At 50.5% G+C, this 15,872-nt stretch overlaps 2 protein-coding genes across 2 annotated transcripts; both read left to right on the top strand.

Moving 5' to 3' along the window:
* The first annotated feature begins 419 nt into the window (after window positions 1–419).
* On the top strand, window positions 420–9,732 carry LOC103639462 (syntaxin-61). Its single transcript, XM_008662208.4, has 9 exons — window positions 420–926; window positions 1,024–1,079; window positions 1,243–1,342; window positions 1,901–2,014; window positions 7,677–7,790; window positions 8,022–8,170; window positions 8,986–9,076; window positions 9,159–9,224; window positions 9,353–9,732. Exons 3-9 carry the CDS (start codon window positions 1,289–1,291, stop codon window positions 9,461–9,463), a joined length of 699 nt encoding a protein of 232 aa, XP_008660430.1. The 5' UTR covers window positions 420–926; window positions 1,024–1,079; window positions 1,243–1,288; the 3' UTR covers window positions 9,464–9,732.
* Window positions 9,733–10,768: 1,036 nt separating this feature from the next.
* On the top strand, window positions 10,769–14,878 carry LOC103640411 (uncharacterized). Its single transcript, XM_008662999.4, has one exon. It carries the CDS (start codon window positions 10,788–10,790, stop codon window positions 12,468–12,470), a length of 1,683 nt encoding a protein of 560 aa, XP_008661221.1. The 5' UTR covers window positions 10,769–10,787; the 3' UTR covers window positions 12,471–14,878.
* The last annotated feature ends 994 nt before the right edge of the window (window positions 14,879–15,872 follow it).

The following is a 15,872-nucleotide window of genomic DNA, read 5'->3' on the forward strand; positions in this document are numbered from 1 at the left end:
GTTCCGAGTTTTGTGCTACGGTTGTTAGCTATATTCGCGGGATTAGCTCGGAATCAGTTGTGTAAAGGGTCCAGCCCCCCTCCTCTATAAATAGAGAGGTCTACGGCCGATTTGTAATCATCAACAATCGAATCAATACAACTTCTATTTCGCATTTTATCCTAGGAGTAGTTCTAGTCTAGTTTAGGTTTAGCCTCTCAATCCCAAATTCTTCGTCTCTCTTCGGCTCTACGTCGATTAGAGGAGTCTAGGTCGGCCGGCCCGAGCCTAGACACCACCTAGGATCTCTCCTCCCCGACGGGGTCCCTCCCGGGAGCGAGATCCAGGCGCCGCCGGCGACTTCCGCCGCCTCTGCGTACGCGCGGACCGTCCGGCCCCAGGGCGCGAACCGTCCGGCCGTCAGGCAGAGAAGCCCTAGCCGCGCACCAGGCCGCGGACCGTCCGGCCTCAGGCCGCGGACAGTCCGCCCCTGCGCGGAGAATACCACCGCGCCTCGCACCAGGCCGCGGACCGTCCGGCCCTGCGCGCGGATCGTCCGCTCCTGTGCAGAGGACACCGCCACAGTTCTCTTGAGTAATTGACGCCTGTATGTTGCCGTGGCCTAGAAGAGACCAGGCAGGGAGTACCTGCCGAGACAAGTGGAGTGCTCCCTACGCAAAAAGTGTAGCAACCGGTCTACTATAAACAACAACGCCTCGTGTCGTGCCGATCGAACTGAGATTGTGTATTACACGAGTATGAACAGACGGGGGCTCTTGGGTGGGTCTGGGCAGGGCATCTCCGGACTCCCACACAGCTCCTCTTGGTGGCGCCCTCTGACATCTCCTTTTTCCTCGCCTTCGATCGGTGGCCGCCGCCCTCCTCGACTTCCGTCCCGCCGCCATGAAGGGACCCGGCCTCTTCTCCGACATCGGCAAGAAGGAAGGGTACTTCCTCCTCCTACTCCTGTCTCCTCGCTATCATTGTCGTCATCTCTCTCTAACTGGCTCGGGTTTCCCCGGTTTGTGGTTTGGTTATCTGCAGATCTACTCACCTACGACTAGAAGCTGTCCATCTCCACCGCCAGCGCCTCTGGAGTGGTAAGAACTGATTGCGCTCGTGTGATTCCATTTCCATGCTGCCTGGTTCCTGTTCGCTTGTGCGTGCCCGCGATGCCTGTTCTGGTTGTGTGCCTGTGTTCAGCGTCGCGAGGTCGTCGTGCGGCACGCACGCTGGCCGCTAACAGCGTGTTTGGTCGTCCAGGCGCCCAGACCCGGCAATCCGTTAGAATCCGTTCGTCGCAGAGGCCATGAGCTCGGCGCAGGATCCGTTCTACATCGTCCGGGAGGAGATCCAGGAGTCGGTAATCCGTACTTCCCTCTCGCTCTCTTTATTACGCTCGTAATCCTGCAGTGATTGCCAACCTTTCCTACCATCATCGAGCCGTCGTTCTGCATCGGTAGAGATTGGAAACTCGAGCTTTGTTGTCTAACCTCACCGTGTTCGAAAATTGTACCAAATCGGGACATAGAGATGCTGGAGTGGCCAATATGCAACTACCAGCTAGGGATGTTCATGCTCTCGAAAAGTCTACATTCTGTAGTATGAGCTCAGTTTTTTTGTGTATAGACATATGTGAATGGGGACAAGGACGCTACTTGACACACCTGCAGCTCTTACATTAGAGGCTTAGGCATTTACTTGATCTGGTAACTCATGGCTGAATTGTTTGCTTGCCCTTTATTCTTCACTCTCAGTGCCTCTCATAGTTTGAGAAGCATATAGCACCATCTTGCAGTTACATCTGGTTGCCAGTTATGTTGCTCAACTCTACTGAAGCCCTGGAAACATATAGCCACATCCAAGTTCATGTTGAGATGTTGCTGTTTTGGTCCTCAGGATAAATTTATATCTGTTTCAGATTGATAAATTGCAAAGTACCTTCCACCGCTGGGAGCAAACTGCTTCAAACACAGGAGAATATGTTCATCTGACAAAGGAGCTTCTGATCAGCTGTGAAAGTATCGAGTGGCAGGTAGGGACCAAGTTTTTGACGATGCCATTTCCGCGTTATTGGTACATTTAGAAGAAATTTTAAGCAAAAATGGAGGTATTTAATTCTTTTCCTTTGTTTATTGTTGATTTTCTGGTGTGTGTTAATCTTCCACAGCACCCTCACTCTTTTCTATTATACTTTACCACTTTACAAATAGACCCTTCAACTTGTTCATAATACACCAACACTCCCCCTCAAGATGGGCCAAATATATTTAACATTCTCATCTTGTTACATGCCAACTCATTATCCTTAGGACCTAAACCTTTTGTGAGACTATCCGCTACTTGATTACGAGATTTTACATACTTCAACTTCAAAGCCCCACTATCAATCTTCTCTTTGATGAAGAACTTATCAATCTCCACATGCTTCATGCGATCAAACTGAACTGGATTACTTGCTATGTTGATTGCTGCCACATTGTCACAATGGAGCAACATTGTCTCATTCTTCAACACTTGAAGCTCCTTCAAGAGACTCTTCAACCATATCATTTCACAAACTGCTAGAGCCATTGCTCTATGTTCAGCCTCTGCAGTGGATCGAGATACCACAGCTTGCTTCTTGCTTCTCCATGAAACCAGATTACCTCCCACAAATACACAATATCCAGAAGTGGATCTCCGATCATCCCTACTGCTCGCCCAGTCCGCATCACAATACCCATCCAAATTCATATGTTGATTTGGTCTAAAACACAATCCCTTGCCAGGGGTTCCCTTCAGGTATCTCATGATTTGATAAACTATCTTCATATGCCCAGTTCTAGGATCATGCATATACCTACTCACCACACTTACTGCATAAGCAATGTCCGGTCTTGTATGGCAAAGATATATCAAACGACCAACTACCCTCTGATATCTTTCCCGATCTATAGGGTCACCTGACTCAGCACAAGTTTGGTGATTCCTATCAATGGGTGAACCACATGGGCGACACCCAAGCATTCCTGTCTCTGACAAAAGGTCGAGGACATACTTTCTTTGGGAGAGAATAATTCCTTGAGATGATCTAGCTATCTCAATCCCAAGGAAGTATCGAAGTGGTCCAAGGTCCTTTACCTCAAAGGCTCTACTTAGCCTTTCCTTCAGTTTCTTGATCTCCTTCGCATCATCTCCAGTGATCACTATATCATCAACATAAACCGCTAGAATAGTGATACACGAGCCCTGATGTTTGTAGAAGACTGTGTGATCTCCATTGCATTGATGATAACCCATATCACACACAACTCGCCTGAATCTATCAAACCACGCACGTGGTGACTGCTTTAGGCCATAGAGCGACTTCTTAAGTCTACACACTTTTCCAATAGTCTGTTTATTTGCAAATCCAGGTGGGATTTCCATATAGACCTCTTCCTTCAGATCACCATGAAGAAATGCATTCTTCACATCCAGTTGATGAAGAGGCCAACCAAAGTTGGCCGCACATGAGATTAAGGTCCTCACTGTGCCCATTTTTGCCACAGGTGCAAAGGTCTCATCATAGTCGATCCCATATGTCTGACTATATCCCTTCGCCACCAGTCTTGCTTTGTACCTGTCAATCTTTCCTTCAGGAGTCTGCTTTACTGTGAAGACCCACTTGCACCCCACCGCCTTCTTTCCTTCAGGAAGGTGAACAAGTTCCCATGTCTTGTTCTTCTGCAGGGCAAGCAGCTCTTCCTTCATGGCATCCTTCCACTTTGGATCCTGTTTGGCACACCTCCAATCCTTCGGAATAGATATTGTTTGTAGAGATGCAATGAAAGTTCTATATGCAGGAGAGACACTAGAGTATGAGACATACTTAGCAATGTCATGTTCATAACAATAACGAGAAGGAGGTTTCCCAGCATTTAATCTAGGAACTCTTCTTTGCGCAAGAGGTAATTCTTCATGTTCAGGAATGGGAGAAATATGGATTCGAGAGACATTACCAGCTGGGTCTGGAGAGGAGTCTGAAGAGAGATATGGGACTGGAGCTTCAACACATCCAGGTTGTGGTTGCTCCCCCTGCTTCTTCGTCCGCTTTCGATAGTATACTATAGGTTGCTCCCCCTGTTTGTCATTCACCTTTGCCCCAATGGAACAATCATGTTGCTCCCCCTGTTTCTCATTCAACTTCCCTGCCATAGGACATGGGATTGACCCAACAATCACTGCCTCATCATCCTCTGTCTCCTCCTGAATATCAATAGTTGGATCATCATGATCCCCACTACTTTCATCATCACTCAATACCTGCGTAGTTATCCCTTTCTCCACTTCTCGTGGAATCATACCTCCAACAATCACTCCTCCTGAAGCTCCACTAGCCTCATCACCACTAGCCTCATCACCACCTCGACCACTATCATCCTCCCCCTCTCTACGGTCCCCTCCATTGACCGGAGAGAAGTCCTCCAGAATTTGATATGGATCAACTTTCTTTCTATAGTATGGGTCTTCCTCACGAAATGTTACATCCATACTCACCAACAATCTCTTATCAATAGGGTCCCAACACTTGTATCCTTTCTGAGTAGATGAATATCCCACAAAAATGCACTTGATTGCTTGAGGATCCAACTTGTTCACCATAGGTCGATGATCTTTGACAAAACAGACACAACCAAAGACCTTTGGTGGAACACGAAAGTCACACTTTCCCAATAGAAGTTCTGCAGGTGATTTCATATTAAGTATTCTTGAGGGCATTCGGTTGATGAGGTATGTGGCCGTCATTACTGCCTCACTCCACAGATACTTAGGCACATTCATCTGAAACATGAGAGATCTTGCTACTTCCAACAAATGACGATTTTTCCTCTCTGCTACACCATTCTGAGGTGGAGTTCCAGGACAAGTTGTTTGGTGAATGATTCCTTGACTTGACAGATATGATCTAAATTCATTATTCACATACTCTGTTCCATTGTCAGTCCTGATAACCCGAATTCTTGCATCAAACTGATTTGCAACCAGTTTATGAAAGTCTTGAAAGCACTTTAACACCTCGTTTTTATGCTTAAGTATATAGATCCAAGTCATACGAGTGTAACAATCAATAAAAGTGACGTACCACTTTGCACCATTCACAGAAGTGACTGAACAAGGACCCCAAACATCTGAATGTATTAGAATAAACGGTTCACAACTACGAAGACCAACACTAGGATAGGTAGATCTAGTATGTTTGCCAAGTTCACATGCATCACATACAAGTCTACTTTTGTCCACTCCCTTAAACATCATGGGATACAACCGACTTAAGTTCTCAAAAGATATATGTCCTAACCGACGGTGATGTAGTAGAATCTCCTTGCCATCCCCCTCAACAGTTGCTTTCAATGCTGACTCCTCATGACTGATGAACCACAACCCATTATGCCTGACTCCAGTCCCAATCTTTCTCCCAGTACTCTTCTCCTGAAAGACACAAGAATTCTCATCAAATATTACTGTGCACTTGAATTGGTCAATGATTGAACTTACAGAAAGGAGATTGACTGGAAAAGATGGAACATGCAGAACTGATGACAAGTGAAGAGATGGTGTACACGCAACAGATCCTATACCACGGATTTGTTGAGATGTACCATCAACAATTTGAACTGACTCAGAATGTGTATAAGGAATGTATGTTTTGAAAGGGGTGGACATGCCAGTCACATGCTTTGATGCTCCTGAATCTATGACCCAATCTATGTGATGCCTACATGAGGATGCAAAAGTTTGTGCCTGAGTACCTTCGCCCATGTGGGCGTAGTTGGCAAAGTTACCGAAGGAGTTGGTGGCTTGCCCATCAGGTGAAGTGAGGCACTCGGAAGACTTGCCCTTCTGCCACTGCTCCCATTGCTTAGCTTGTTCCCCAGATAGAGTAACAGAGAGACTCTCTTCAGTGGTAGCTATGTTGGCCCTGGAGCCACCACGGCCTCTACCACGACCTCCGCGACCTCTTCCATAGCTCCCACGACCACGAGTACCACCTCGTCCTCCACGAGATCCTCCCTTGCCACCATTTCCTCTAGGGTTGGGACAATTGTAACTCAGGTGTCCCCTTTCCCCACAATTATAACATTCTCTATCCTCAATTGCAACGTATGCTGGCTTCACATGATTACCACTACTCATCACTCGAAGTCTGCTCTCTTCATCTATCATGGCAGACACAACCTCATCCATGGTAGGAAGACTCTCCTGGTGACAAAAGACCGCTCTCCTGCTCTCGAACTCAGAATCCAGATTCTTTAGAAAGTGGGTCACTCTCCTATCCTCTACCCACTTATGAACCATTTGTGCATCCTGTGGGCAAACCATTTGGAGAGGAGCATAATGATCCAGCTCTCCCCATAACTGTTGGAGCTCACTAGCATATTGTTCCACTGGTCTTCCCATCTGCTTTACTGCATCTGCCTTGTTTTGAATTTCCATCATCACCATCACATTCCCCTTTCGAGAGTATATATTACTCAAGGTCTTCCAGATTTGTGATGCAGTACGCATGGCTTCCACCCTCTTGCTAACAGTGGGAGACATGGATGCCAATAACCATGCAACTATCACAGAGTTTGTCGCATGCCAGATTCTCCATTCTGCACCGAGCTTATCAATCGGCTCAACACATGTCTCCTCCAAATAATGCTCCACTCCCTTGCCCCCTAGGAGTACACGCACTCTTCTGAACCAGCTTAGATAATTCTTACTACCTTCTAGCTTCACATCATTAGGCACAAGTTCCAACTTCAACTCAGATGTACCTGTATTTGCCCTAGCACCAATCAACCCTAACCCCATGAGCTCCTGGATCATACTTCTCATTTCACTCATCATCTCACTCTTTGTAATCCCTCCTGAACCACTACCATCAATTTCTGTCTTCTTCGCAGCCTCCTCTGTACTCATTTTCACAGAAGCATAGAGTCACACACTCGACTCCTTTCTCGCAGCCTCTCGAGCTCTCTACTCCACTCGTAGACCTCGTCCTCCTCTCCTCCTTTCCTCCTGTTTCAGCCTCCGTGTAGACAGGACGCAAACGCAAGTCAGCAGCAGCTCGTTTGTCGGAGTGGCGATGCGTGGAGGTGGCAGGGCGCTGCGGTTGGCGACTCGGTGCGGTCTGCTGCTGGTGACCGCGCGGCTGCGCCTAGCCGGCCCACGCGGAGACGGTGAGCCGCTGCTCTTTGCTCTCGCCACTCCCTTGCCTTCTATGCGGTGGGGCTGACTGCGCGGGCGTCGGAAGCAGCGGCGTCGGGCTGGTGGCGCGGCTGCGCTCGACGGGAGCAGGCGGCGTGGCTGCGGGCGTCGGGGCGCGCGCGCTTAGCGGCGCGTGGCGCGGGCGGCGTACGGCGCGCGCGTCGGGGCACGGGCTGCGGGAGCGGCGGCGGGCTGCGGCGGAGAAACCTAGCTCCGTATACCATGTTGATTTTCTGGTGTGTGTTAATCTTCCACAGCACCCTCACTCTTTTCTATTATACTTTACAACTTTACAAATAGACCCTTCAACTTGTTCATAATACACCAACATTTATTTTTCGCTACCATCTTTATTCCTATATGAGGTCAGGTTATGCACCTAATGTATTAGTTTTTCATTCATGTGATATAGTATCCGCTTCCTTGATGTATGAATTATTCTGGCCTAAATGGTGCTTGCTCGTGTTCAAACTTGAAAGGTAGATGAGCTAGAAAAGACAATCTCAGTTGCATCAAGGGATCCGGCATACTATGGACTTGATGAAGTTGAGCTTTCCAGACGAAGAAACTGGACTGGTTCTTCTCATAAGCAGGTATGCATTCGCTCATATTGTAGCAACTCTTCAGTGATGTGGTGATTGGACATGTTGTTTCTTGTATGTTTTGAACATGAATGAGTCACACTAAGCTCAGGTTGCATGATTTCCTGTTGTTTGGTACAGACATTAAGGAGTAACATATTACCATGTTCCCGAATTCTGCAGTTGACAATGTACCTAAATTTATTGCATGGATCCTCACAATTTATGCATGAGCATATTCAGGTCGGTACAGTCAAGAGAGCTATTGAAAAGGGCAAGAGCAATGCAGCAACTTCAAAATACCAGGATACAAGCAGGACCAACCACTATTCTGCCCAAGATAATGATGACTTTCTTTCTTCAGAATCAGATAGACAGCTTCTACTCATGAGGTGAGTTTAATTTGTTACTTTTAATGAACTTTACAAACATGTTTGTTAGAATATGTTGCCGCTCAGCATTCAACATATGCTGTCTATTGTAAGTAGCTAGTAGACAGTCCATAAATTTGCTGTTTTCCTAGCCAAAGTTCGCCTTAGTGGCACATAAACCTTGTATTCCTCCTCAATTGTTCTAGTTAGTGTCTTCGCTTCTCCTCCTTGAATATTACATTGGTTTACTTATCTTTGCTCACTGATTCTTGTGTTTCCACCAGCACATAATTATTAATTTTGTGCAAATGTAAGTAACTGTACTAAGTTTTTTTCTGTTCCTTTCTTGTTGTAGTAAGTAGGTCACGCGTGCTAGAATATCAAAATCTCAGACCATTTTATTGAGCAGTCAAAAGTTGTAAAAGAAATACAGATGATGATTAAACTTGGAATAGGAGACATATTTCCCATAGTAATCATGTGAGTGTGAGGATCATAACTTCATATGTTTTTTTGGGTTATATCTGTACTGACTTTTCCTTCTGGCAGCAAGGTTAACTGTTTTTTAATCTACATAGTTTTATGACATCTATTAGCTCTGCTGCTGTTTTCTTGTTTCTGGAAGATGGACGCATACTACAATAGTAGGCTGCCAATTGCAGTCACGTCATTCCTGATACATTTTCCCCTTCAGTAGTGATAAGAGATAAAAATAGCCTACACTGATTAAACTCAAATTTCGTAGGCAGATTATATGTATAGTTATATACAGTTCCATTCCAGGGTAGCCATGTGGAGGTCACATGTTTTGCATTGATTTGACATGTTTTACACAGGCAGCAGGATGAAGAACTTGATGAGCTCAGTGAAAGTGTCCAAAGGATTGGTGGCGTGGGACTAACCATACACGAAGAGCTGTCTGGACAGGTAATTGCTGTTGACAAGGAGCAAAGTTAGTAGATCTGTGCAGGATCTTTTACCGGGAATACATGCGGCGGCTGTTTTACAGGAAAGGATCCTAAACGACCTAAGCTTGGAGATGGAGACTACTTCCAACAGACTTGATTTCGTGCAGGTCTGCTCTTTCGCCATCTTCAATTGGAACTTCTCTTTGCATTCCAGTTTGCATACTTTTTTCTTTGCGCCAAGAATTCAATATTCAAAATGAAGCCCTAAAATGTCCGGTCCCCTTTTGTGGCGCAGAAAAGAGTGGCCATGGTGATAAAGAAGGCCGGCATCAAGGGTCAGATCATGCTGATCGTGTTCCTGATTGTTCTGTTCATCATTCTTTTCGTTTTGGTGTTCTTGACATAGCCAAGTGCACCAGGGTCCTCGGTTTTCTCTCTCATTTGTTGTGCCTCCCTAGTACGAACACTAGTAAATTGGTCGCGCTCCGCGTGAGTTGTTGCTTGATGTGCTTACATAAGATGTAGAATCTTGTTGCTATAGGCATGTATCAACAGGTGCTAGCAGCTTGCAGTTCTCCTAACAGAAACAGGTCGAAGCAGATTTTTTGTTCTCCAAGTGATCAGTTTGTCCAAGGTTGTTAGGCTTTCCGTAATCGCTTCGAGTTTGCTTTTCAAGATCATCATTCACATGTTGCTTGTTAGACTTTGGCTCAACATAAGGAGGCAGCATGGTTAGTGCCCTGTCCAGGTCTCCTTGTCCTTTTTGCACTGGATATCTGTCATGGTCGGGCGCACGTATGTGAGGCGACATCGTGCCCGTGACGTGCGCCGCGCCCTAGAGCAAGCAGCGGCCAGGCAGGACAGCTAAGGGATAGGATAGGATAGCCTGCTGTTATCCAGTTCCTTAGATTGTGGAGTGCTGTTATTCAGTTCCTTAGATTAGGGAGTTCCTTAGATTATGGAGTTTGTTGCTCCTTTCGGTTGGGCCTCTGGCCATATAAAACTGTAACCGCACAGGAGATAAGAAATCAAGTATTATTAGCCTATCTCCTCTCTCTCTTCCTCTCTAGATCGGCAACCAGGGGGTATGACCCGGTTGACAAAAGTCGGCGACGGCGTGGGGGAATAACCCTGCCGACGACGACGGATCGCGACTACGAACTACGTAGCCGGGGTCCCGCTGCCTTGGGTACCACTGCCCTTGACAACCTGGTATCACGGTCACGTCGATCCTCCCCCACCCGCTCCAGCTGCTCCTCCACCGCAGCTGCTGCCATCGCTAGCCCCCCATCCACTGCCTCAGCAACACCATGGCCGAACCCTCCCTCGCCGAGATCATGGCACAGCTGAAGTCCCTCACCGCGGAGATGACGACCTTGAAGTCAGACATGGCGGCCATCAAGGACACGTCTTCATCCTCCGGCGGCAACATTGCTGCCCGACGTACGGAAGGCCTCCGTGATCAAGACTTCCACCACAAACATCGAAAGTGGGATTTTCCTCACTTCGACGGTACGACCGATCCCATGCTCTTCCTCCACAAATGCGACGCCTATTTCCACCACCACAGAACTATGGCGGAGGAGCGCGTGGCACTAGCGTCGTACCACCTGGACGACGTCGCCCAGATGTGGTTTACCCAACTGCAGGATGACGACGGCACACCAACATGGGGACGTTTCAAGGATCTCCTGAACTTGTGATTCGGTCCTCCCCTCCGTTCTGCCCCAATGTTCGAACTCTCGGAATGCCGCCGCACGAGCACCGTGGAGGAGTACTCCAATCGTTTCCAAGCCCTTCTTCCGCGTGCCGGACGCTTGGAGGAGGCCCAACGCGTTCAGCTCTACACGGGCGGGCTTTTGCCTCCTTTGAGCCACGCGGTTCGCATCCATAACCCCGAGACCCTCGCCGCCGCGATGAGTCTCGCACGCCAGGTCGAGCTGATGGAGTTGGATCGGATCCAGCAGGCTCCGCCCCGGGCCACCTCACGCGCGCTGCTTCCAACATCGGCGCCCCGAGCGACGGTTCCGGCGGCCCCAGCATCATTGGCGCTGCCTGCCCCAGCGCCACCCCTGCTAGCACTTCAGGCGCCGCCACCCAGGGGCACTCCCAACCCGGTTAGGCGTCTCTCGACAGAGGAACAGGCAGAACGACGCCGCCTGGGTCTCTGCTACAACTGCAACGAGCCGTATTCGCGGGGCCATAACCGCGTTTGTCGTCGCATCTTCTTCATCGACGGCGTTGAATTGGATGAGGGCGCCATGGACGAAGAAGCCCCGGTGTTTTCCCTGCACGCGGTCGCTGGTGTACCCGGCAGCAAAACGATCCAGCTGCCGGTCCGGGTGGGCGCGGCCGACTTCATCGCACTCATTGACACCGGTTCCACGCACAGCTTCATTGGGGAAGAGGCTGCCCATCGCGCTGGTGTCCACATCGAACAGCGTCCACGTCTGACGGCAACCGTGGCAAATGGCGAGCGTGTTTCCTGCCCTGGGGTGCTCCGTCACGCGCCAGTGCTCATCGACGGACTCCAGTTCAAGGTGGATTTGTTCCTTATGCCCCTTGCAGGCTATGACGTGGTGTTAGGAACCAACTGGATGGCGCCATTGGGGGACATCATGTGGAATTTGGCGGCTGGCACTATGGCATTCCAGTATGCAGGCAGGTCTGTGTGCTGGCAGGGCCTCGCTCCCAAGACCCCTGGTCGTCTCCACTCTGTCGAGGCCAGGGAACCATTCCTCGACGCACTCCTGGGTGAATTCCAGGACGTCTTCGCCGACCCAAGTGGCCTGCCTCCGGAGCGGGGCCGGACACACCGCATCGTCCTCAAGCCCGACGCAACTCCAGTGGCGGTCCGGCCATACCGCTACCCTGCAGCGCACAAAGATGAGTTGGAGAGGCAGTGCCACGCCATGATCGCTCAAGGCATCGTCAGGCGCAGCGACTCCGCGTTTTCCTCCCCGGTCCTCCTCGTCAAGAAGAAGGATGGATCGTGGCGGTTCTGCGTCGACTACCGCGAACTGAACGCCATCACGGTGAAGGATGCGTACCCCATCCCTGTCGTCGACGAGTTGCTCGATGAGCTCCATGGTGCCCGGTTCTTCACCAAGCTCGATTTACGCTCCGGGTACCATCAAGTGCGCATGAGGACCGAGGACATCCACAAGACGGCTTTCCGCACTCACGATGGCCTCTACGAGTTCTTAGTGATGCCATTCGGCCTGTGCAATGCCCCGGCAACATTCCAGGCCCTAATGAACGATGTACTGCGTCCTTGCCTTCGTCGTTTTGTACTCGTTTTCTTTGACGATATATTGATCTACAGCAAGTCATGGGCGGACCACCTCCGACACCTCCGCGCGGTCCTCAGTGAGCTACGCCGCCATGTCCTCTTCGTCAAGCGCTCCAAGTAGTGCGTTCGGGGAGCCTTCGGTCGCCTACCTCGGACACACAATTTCGGCGGACGGGGTGGCTATGGATGCGACCAAGGTCCAGGCCATCCATGACTGGCCGGTGCCTCGGTCAGCACGGGCGGTGCGCGGCTTCCTCGGCTTGGCAGGGTACTACCGCAAGTTCATCCACAATTATGGCACCTTGGCGGCACCACTCACCAGTCTGCTCAAGAAGGAAGGTTTCTCCTGGGGTACGGAGGCCGCCAAGGCATTCGAGGACCTAAAGACCGCCGTGACGGCAGCACCGGTCCTGGCCATGCCCGATTTCGCCAAGTCCTTCGTGGTCGAGTGTGACGCTTCCTCTCACGGCTTCGGGGCAGTGCTCATCCAAGATGGTCACCCAGTCGCTTTCTTCAGTCGGCCGGTGGCACAGCGACACCGCGCCCTTGCAGCCTATGAACGCGAGCTCATCGGCTTGGTTCAGGCAGTACGGCACTGGCGCCCGTATCTATGGGGACGCCGTTTCTGCGTCAAGACGGACCACTACAGTCTCAAGTACCTGCTGGATCAGCGCCTTGCCACCATTCCGCAACACCATTGGGTGGGCAAGCTGCTGGGGTTCGATTTCTCCGTCGAATACAAGCCGGGCGCTGCAAACTCCGTGGCCGACGCACTGTCTCGGCGAGACACTGAAGACGGGGCGCTACTTGCCCTCTCGGCCCCCCGCTTTGACTTCATCGACCGTCTACGCCACGCCCAGCTCGCCGATCCGACCCTCGTCGCCCTCCATGCTGACATCTCGGCGGGGTCTCGCCAAGCACCTTGGGCGCTCGTCGACGGCATGGTTCACTTTGCCGGTCGGCTGTACATTCCGCCCACATCGCCGCTACTTCAGGAGATCATGGGGGCGGTCCATGAAGATGGCCACGAGGGCGTCCAGCGCACCCTTCACCGGCTCCGTCGTGACTTCCATTTTCCCAACATGAAGCAACGGGTGCAGGATATGGTGCGCGTGTGCACAGTGTGTCAGCAATACAAATCCGAGCACCTTCAACCGGCGGGCTTGCTCCTTCCTCTACCAGTGCCACAGGGTGTCTGGACGGACATCGCGATGGATTTTGTGGAGGCCCTCCCTCGCGTCCGCGGCAAGTCGGTAATCCTTACCGTGGTGGATCGGTTCAGCAAGTACTGCCACTTCATCCCCCTGGCGCACCCATACTCCGCTGAATCCGTCGCCCAGGCTTTCTTCACCGACATCGTTCGTCTACACGGTGTTCCGCAGTCCATCGTCTCTGATCGGGACACGGTCTTCACCTCCGCATTTTGGCGCGAACTCATGCGCCTGTTGGGTACAAAGCTACACATGACGACGGCGTTCCACCCCCAGTCCGACGGCCAGTCCGAGTCGGCCAACCGCGTCATCGTCATGTACCTGCGGTGTTTGACGGGGGATCGGCCACGCCAATGGGTCAGGTGGCTACCTTGGGCTGAGTACCTCTTCAACACGGCGTTCCAGTCCTCCCTGCGCGACACTCCGTTCCACGTGGTGTACGGGCGCGACCCACCCTCGATCAGATCCTATGAGCCGGGCGACACCAGGGTACAAGCAGTCGCGAAGTCCATGGAGGAGAGGGCGGAGTTCCTGGCCGATGTACGCTACCGCCTCGAGCAGGCACAGGCGACGCAGAAGCTGCAATACGACCGCGACCACCGCTCGGTCAGCTACCAGGTCGGCGACTGGGCTCTACTTCGTCTTCGGCAACGATCGGCGTCCTCATTACCACAAGATATGGGTGGTAAGCTCAAGCCACGCTTCGTCGGGCCGTATCGCGTCGTGGAACTCATCAACGATGTCGCTGTCCGCCTTGCTCTTCCGGAGGGCGCCCGCATCCACGACGTCTTCCACGTGGGCCTTCTAAAGAAGTTCCAAGGCGCTCCACCCGAGGTGATACCGCCACTGCCACCACTTCGTCATGGCGCCATCGAACCAGAACCTGAGCACGCGGTGCGCTATCGTCTCGCCCGTGGCGTTCCACAGGTTCTCATCAAGTGGAAAAACTGCTCTGCCGCGTCGTCTACTTGGGAAGACACCGACACGTTCCGCACTAGGTTTCCCTCCTTCCAGCTCGAGGACGAGCTGACTCTCGACGGAGAGGGAGATGTCATGGTCGGGCGCACGTATGTGAGGCGAAATCGTGCCCGTGACGTGCGCCGCGCCCTAGAGCAAGCAGCGGCCAGGCAGGACAGCTAAGGGATAGGATAGGATAGCCTGCTGTTATCCAGTTCCTTAGATTGTGGAGTGCTGTTATTCAGTTCCTTAGATTAGGGAGTTCCTTAGATTATGGAGTTTGTTGCTCCTTTCGGTTGGGCCTCTGGCCATATAAAACTGTAACCGCACAGGAGATAAGAAATCAAGTATTATTAGCCTATCTCCTCTCTCTCTTCCTCTCTAGATCGGCAACCAGGGGGTATAACCCGGTTGACAAAAGTCGGCGACGGCGTGGGGGAATAACCCTGCCGGCGACGACGGATCGCGACTACGAACTACGTAGCCGGGGTCCCGCTGCCTTGGGTACCACTGCCCTTGACAATATCCCAGGTCAGCTAAATGTTGTGGTTCATCATGCAAGAAACCATTGTTTGTTTGTTTCTCAGCAGGATTCTTTATGTTTGCAACATTTAGCTTAGTGTAAGGAGCCTTGTTTCTAGTGGTACCACCACCCGGTATACTAAGAAGACTCAATGAACGCCCTTGATTCTCTGGGTGCTGAGCTCTTACCCCTGAATCTGCATGTCTCCCATTGTGTTCATGACCACCAGGTATACGTGAATAATGAAGAACTTGGACTTCATTATCTTTTTCAATATAGAAAATCTCTCACGGCCTTGTTTGGCTTGACATTTAGTTGAACTGTTTTGTTGTCATCTGCTTTAGGGAATCTGATTGCACCATATCCATTTTTGTTAGGCCATTGAGATCAAGTTCTACTACCTCCATCAGCTTCTTTTCCAAAGGGCGAACAACTCTTCTGTTTAGCTTCTGAACATCCTTTTTTGGGTCCTGTTAGTGTCCACAGGAGACACTGGTTTATGCAAATGTTCATTTTCAACAGACACATCAGGTTGTTGCTTCCTCGAATTCTTATCAATTGTATGGTGTGCGTTAGCAACAGAACGAATATCTTTTTGGATCAACAGTATCTCCACTTTATCAGTATGGTGTGCAGGTTCAACATCATATTTTCTTTTAGGGTTTGTTCGGTTAGCTCTCAATCCATATGAATTGAGTGGGATTGGGTAGATTTAAATCCCAAGCAAGTCAAACTTCTTAATTTTTTTTCAATCCATCCAATCCATGGGTAACGGGATTAACCGAACAAGGTCTTACATGGAACATCGTCAGTAGCCGTCTTGGATGGAGCA

The sequence above is a fragment of the Zea mays genome, chromosome 9, assembly GCF_902167145.1.
Source record: "Zea mays cultivar B73 chromosome 9, Zm-B73-REFERENCE-NAM-5.0, whole genome shotgun sequence".
Taxonomy (NCBI): domain Eukaryota; kingdom Viridiplantae; phylum Streptophyta; class Magnoliopsida; order Poales; family Poaceae; genus Zea; species Zea mays.

Bases quoted from the DNA above. Each gene is read 5' to 3' on its own strand.
- LOC103639462 (XM_008662208.4), top strand. From the start codon at position 1,289: ATGAGCTCGGCGCAGGATCCGTTCTACATCGTCCGGGAGGAGATCCAG. The intron at 2,015-7,676 runs GTAGGGACCAAG...CAAACTTGAAAG, and splicing joins GTGAAAGTATCGAGTGGCAG to GTAGATGAGCTAGAAAAGAC. The intron at 7,791-8,021 runs GTATGCATTCGC...GAGCATATTCAG, and splicing joins CTGGTTCTTCTCATAAGCAG to GTCGGTACAGTCAAGAGAGC.
- LOC103640411 (XM_008662999.4), top strand. From the start codon at position 10,788: ATGTTCGAACTCTCGGAATGCCGCCGCACGAGCACCGTGGAGGAGTAC.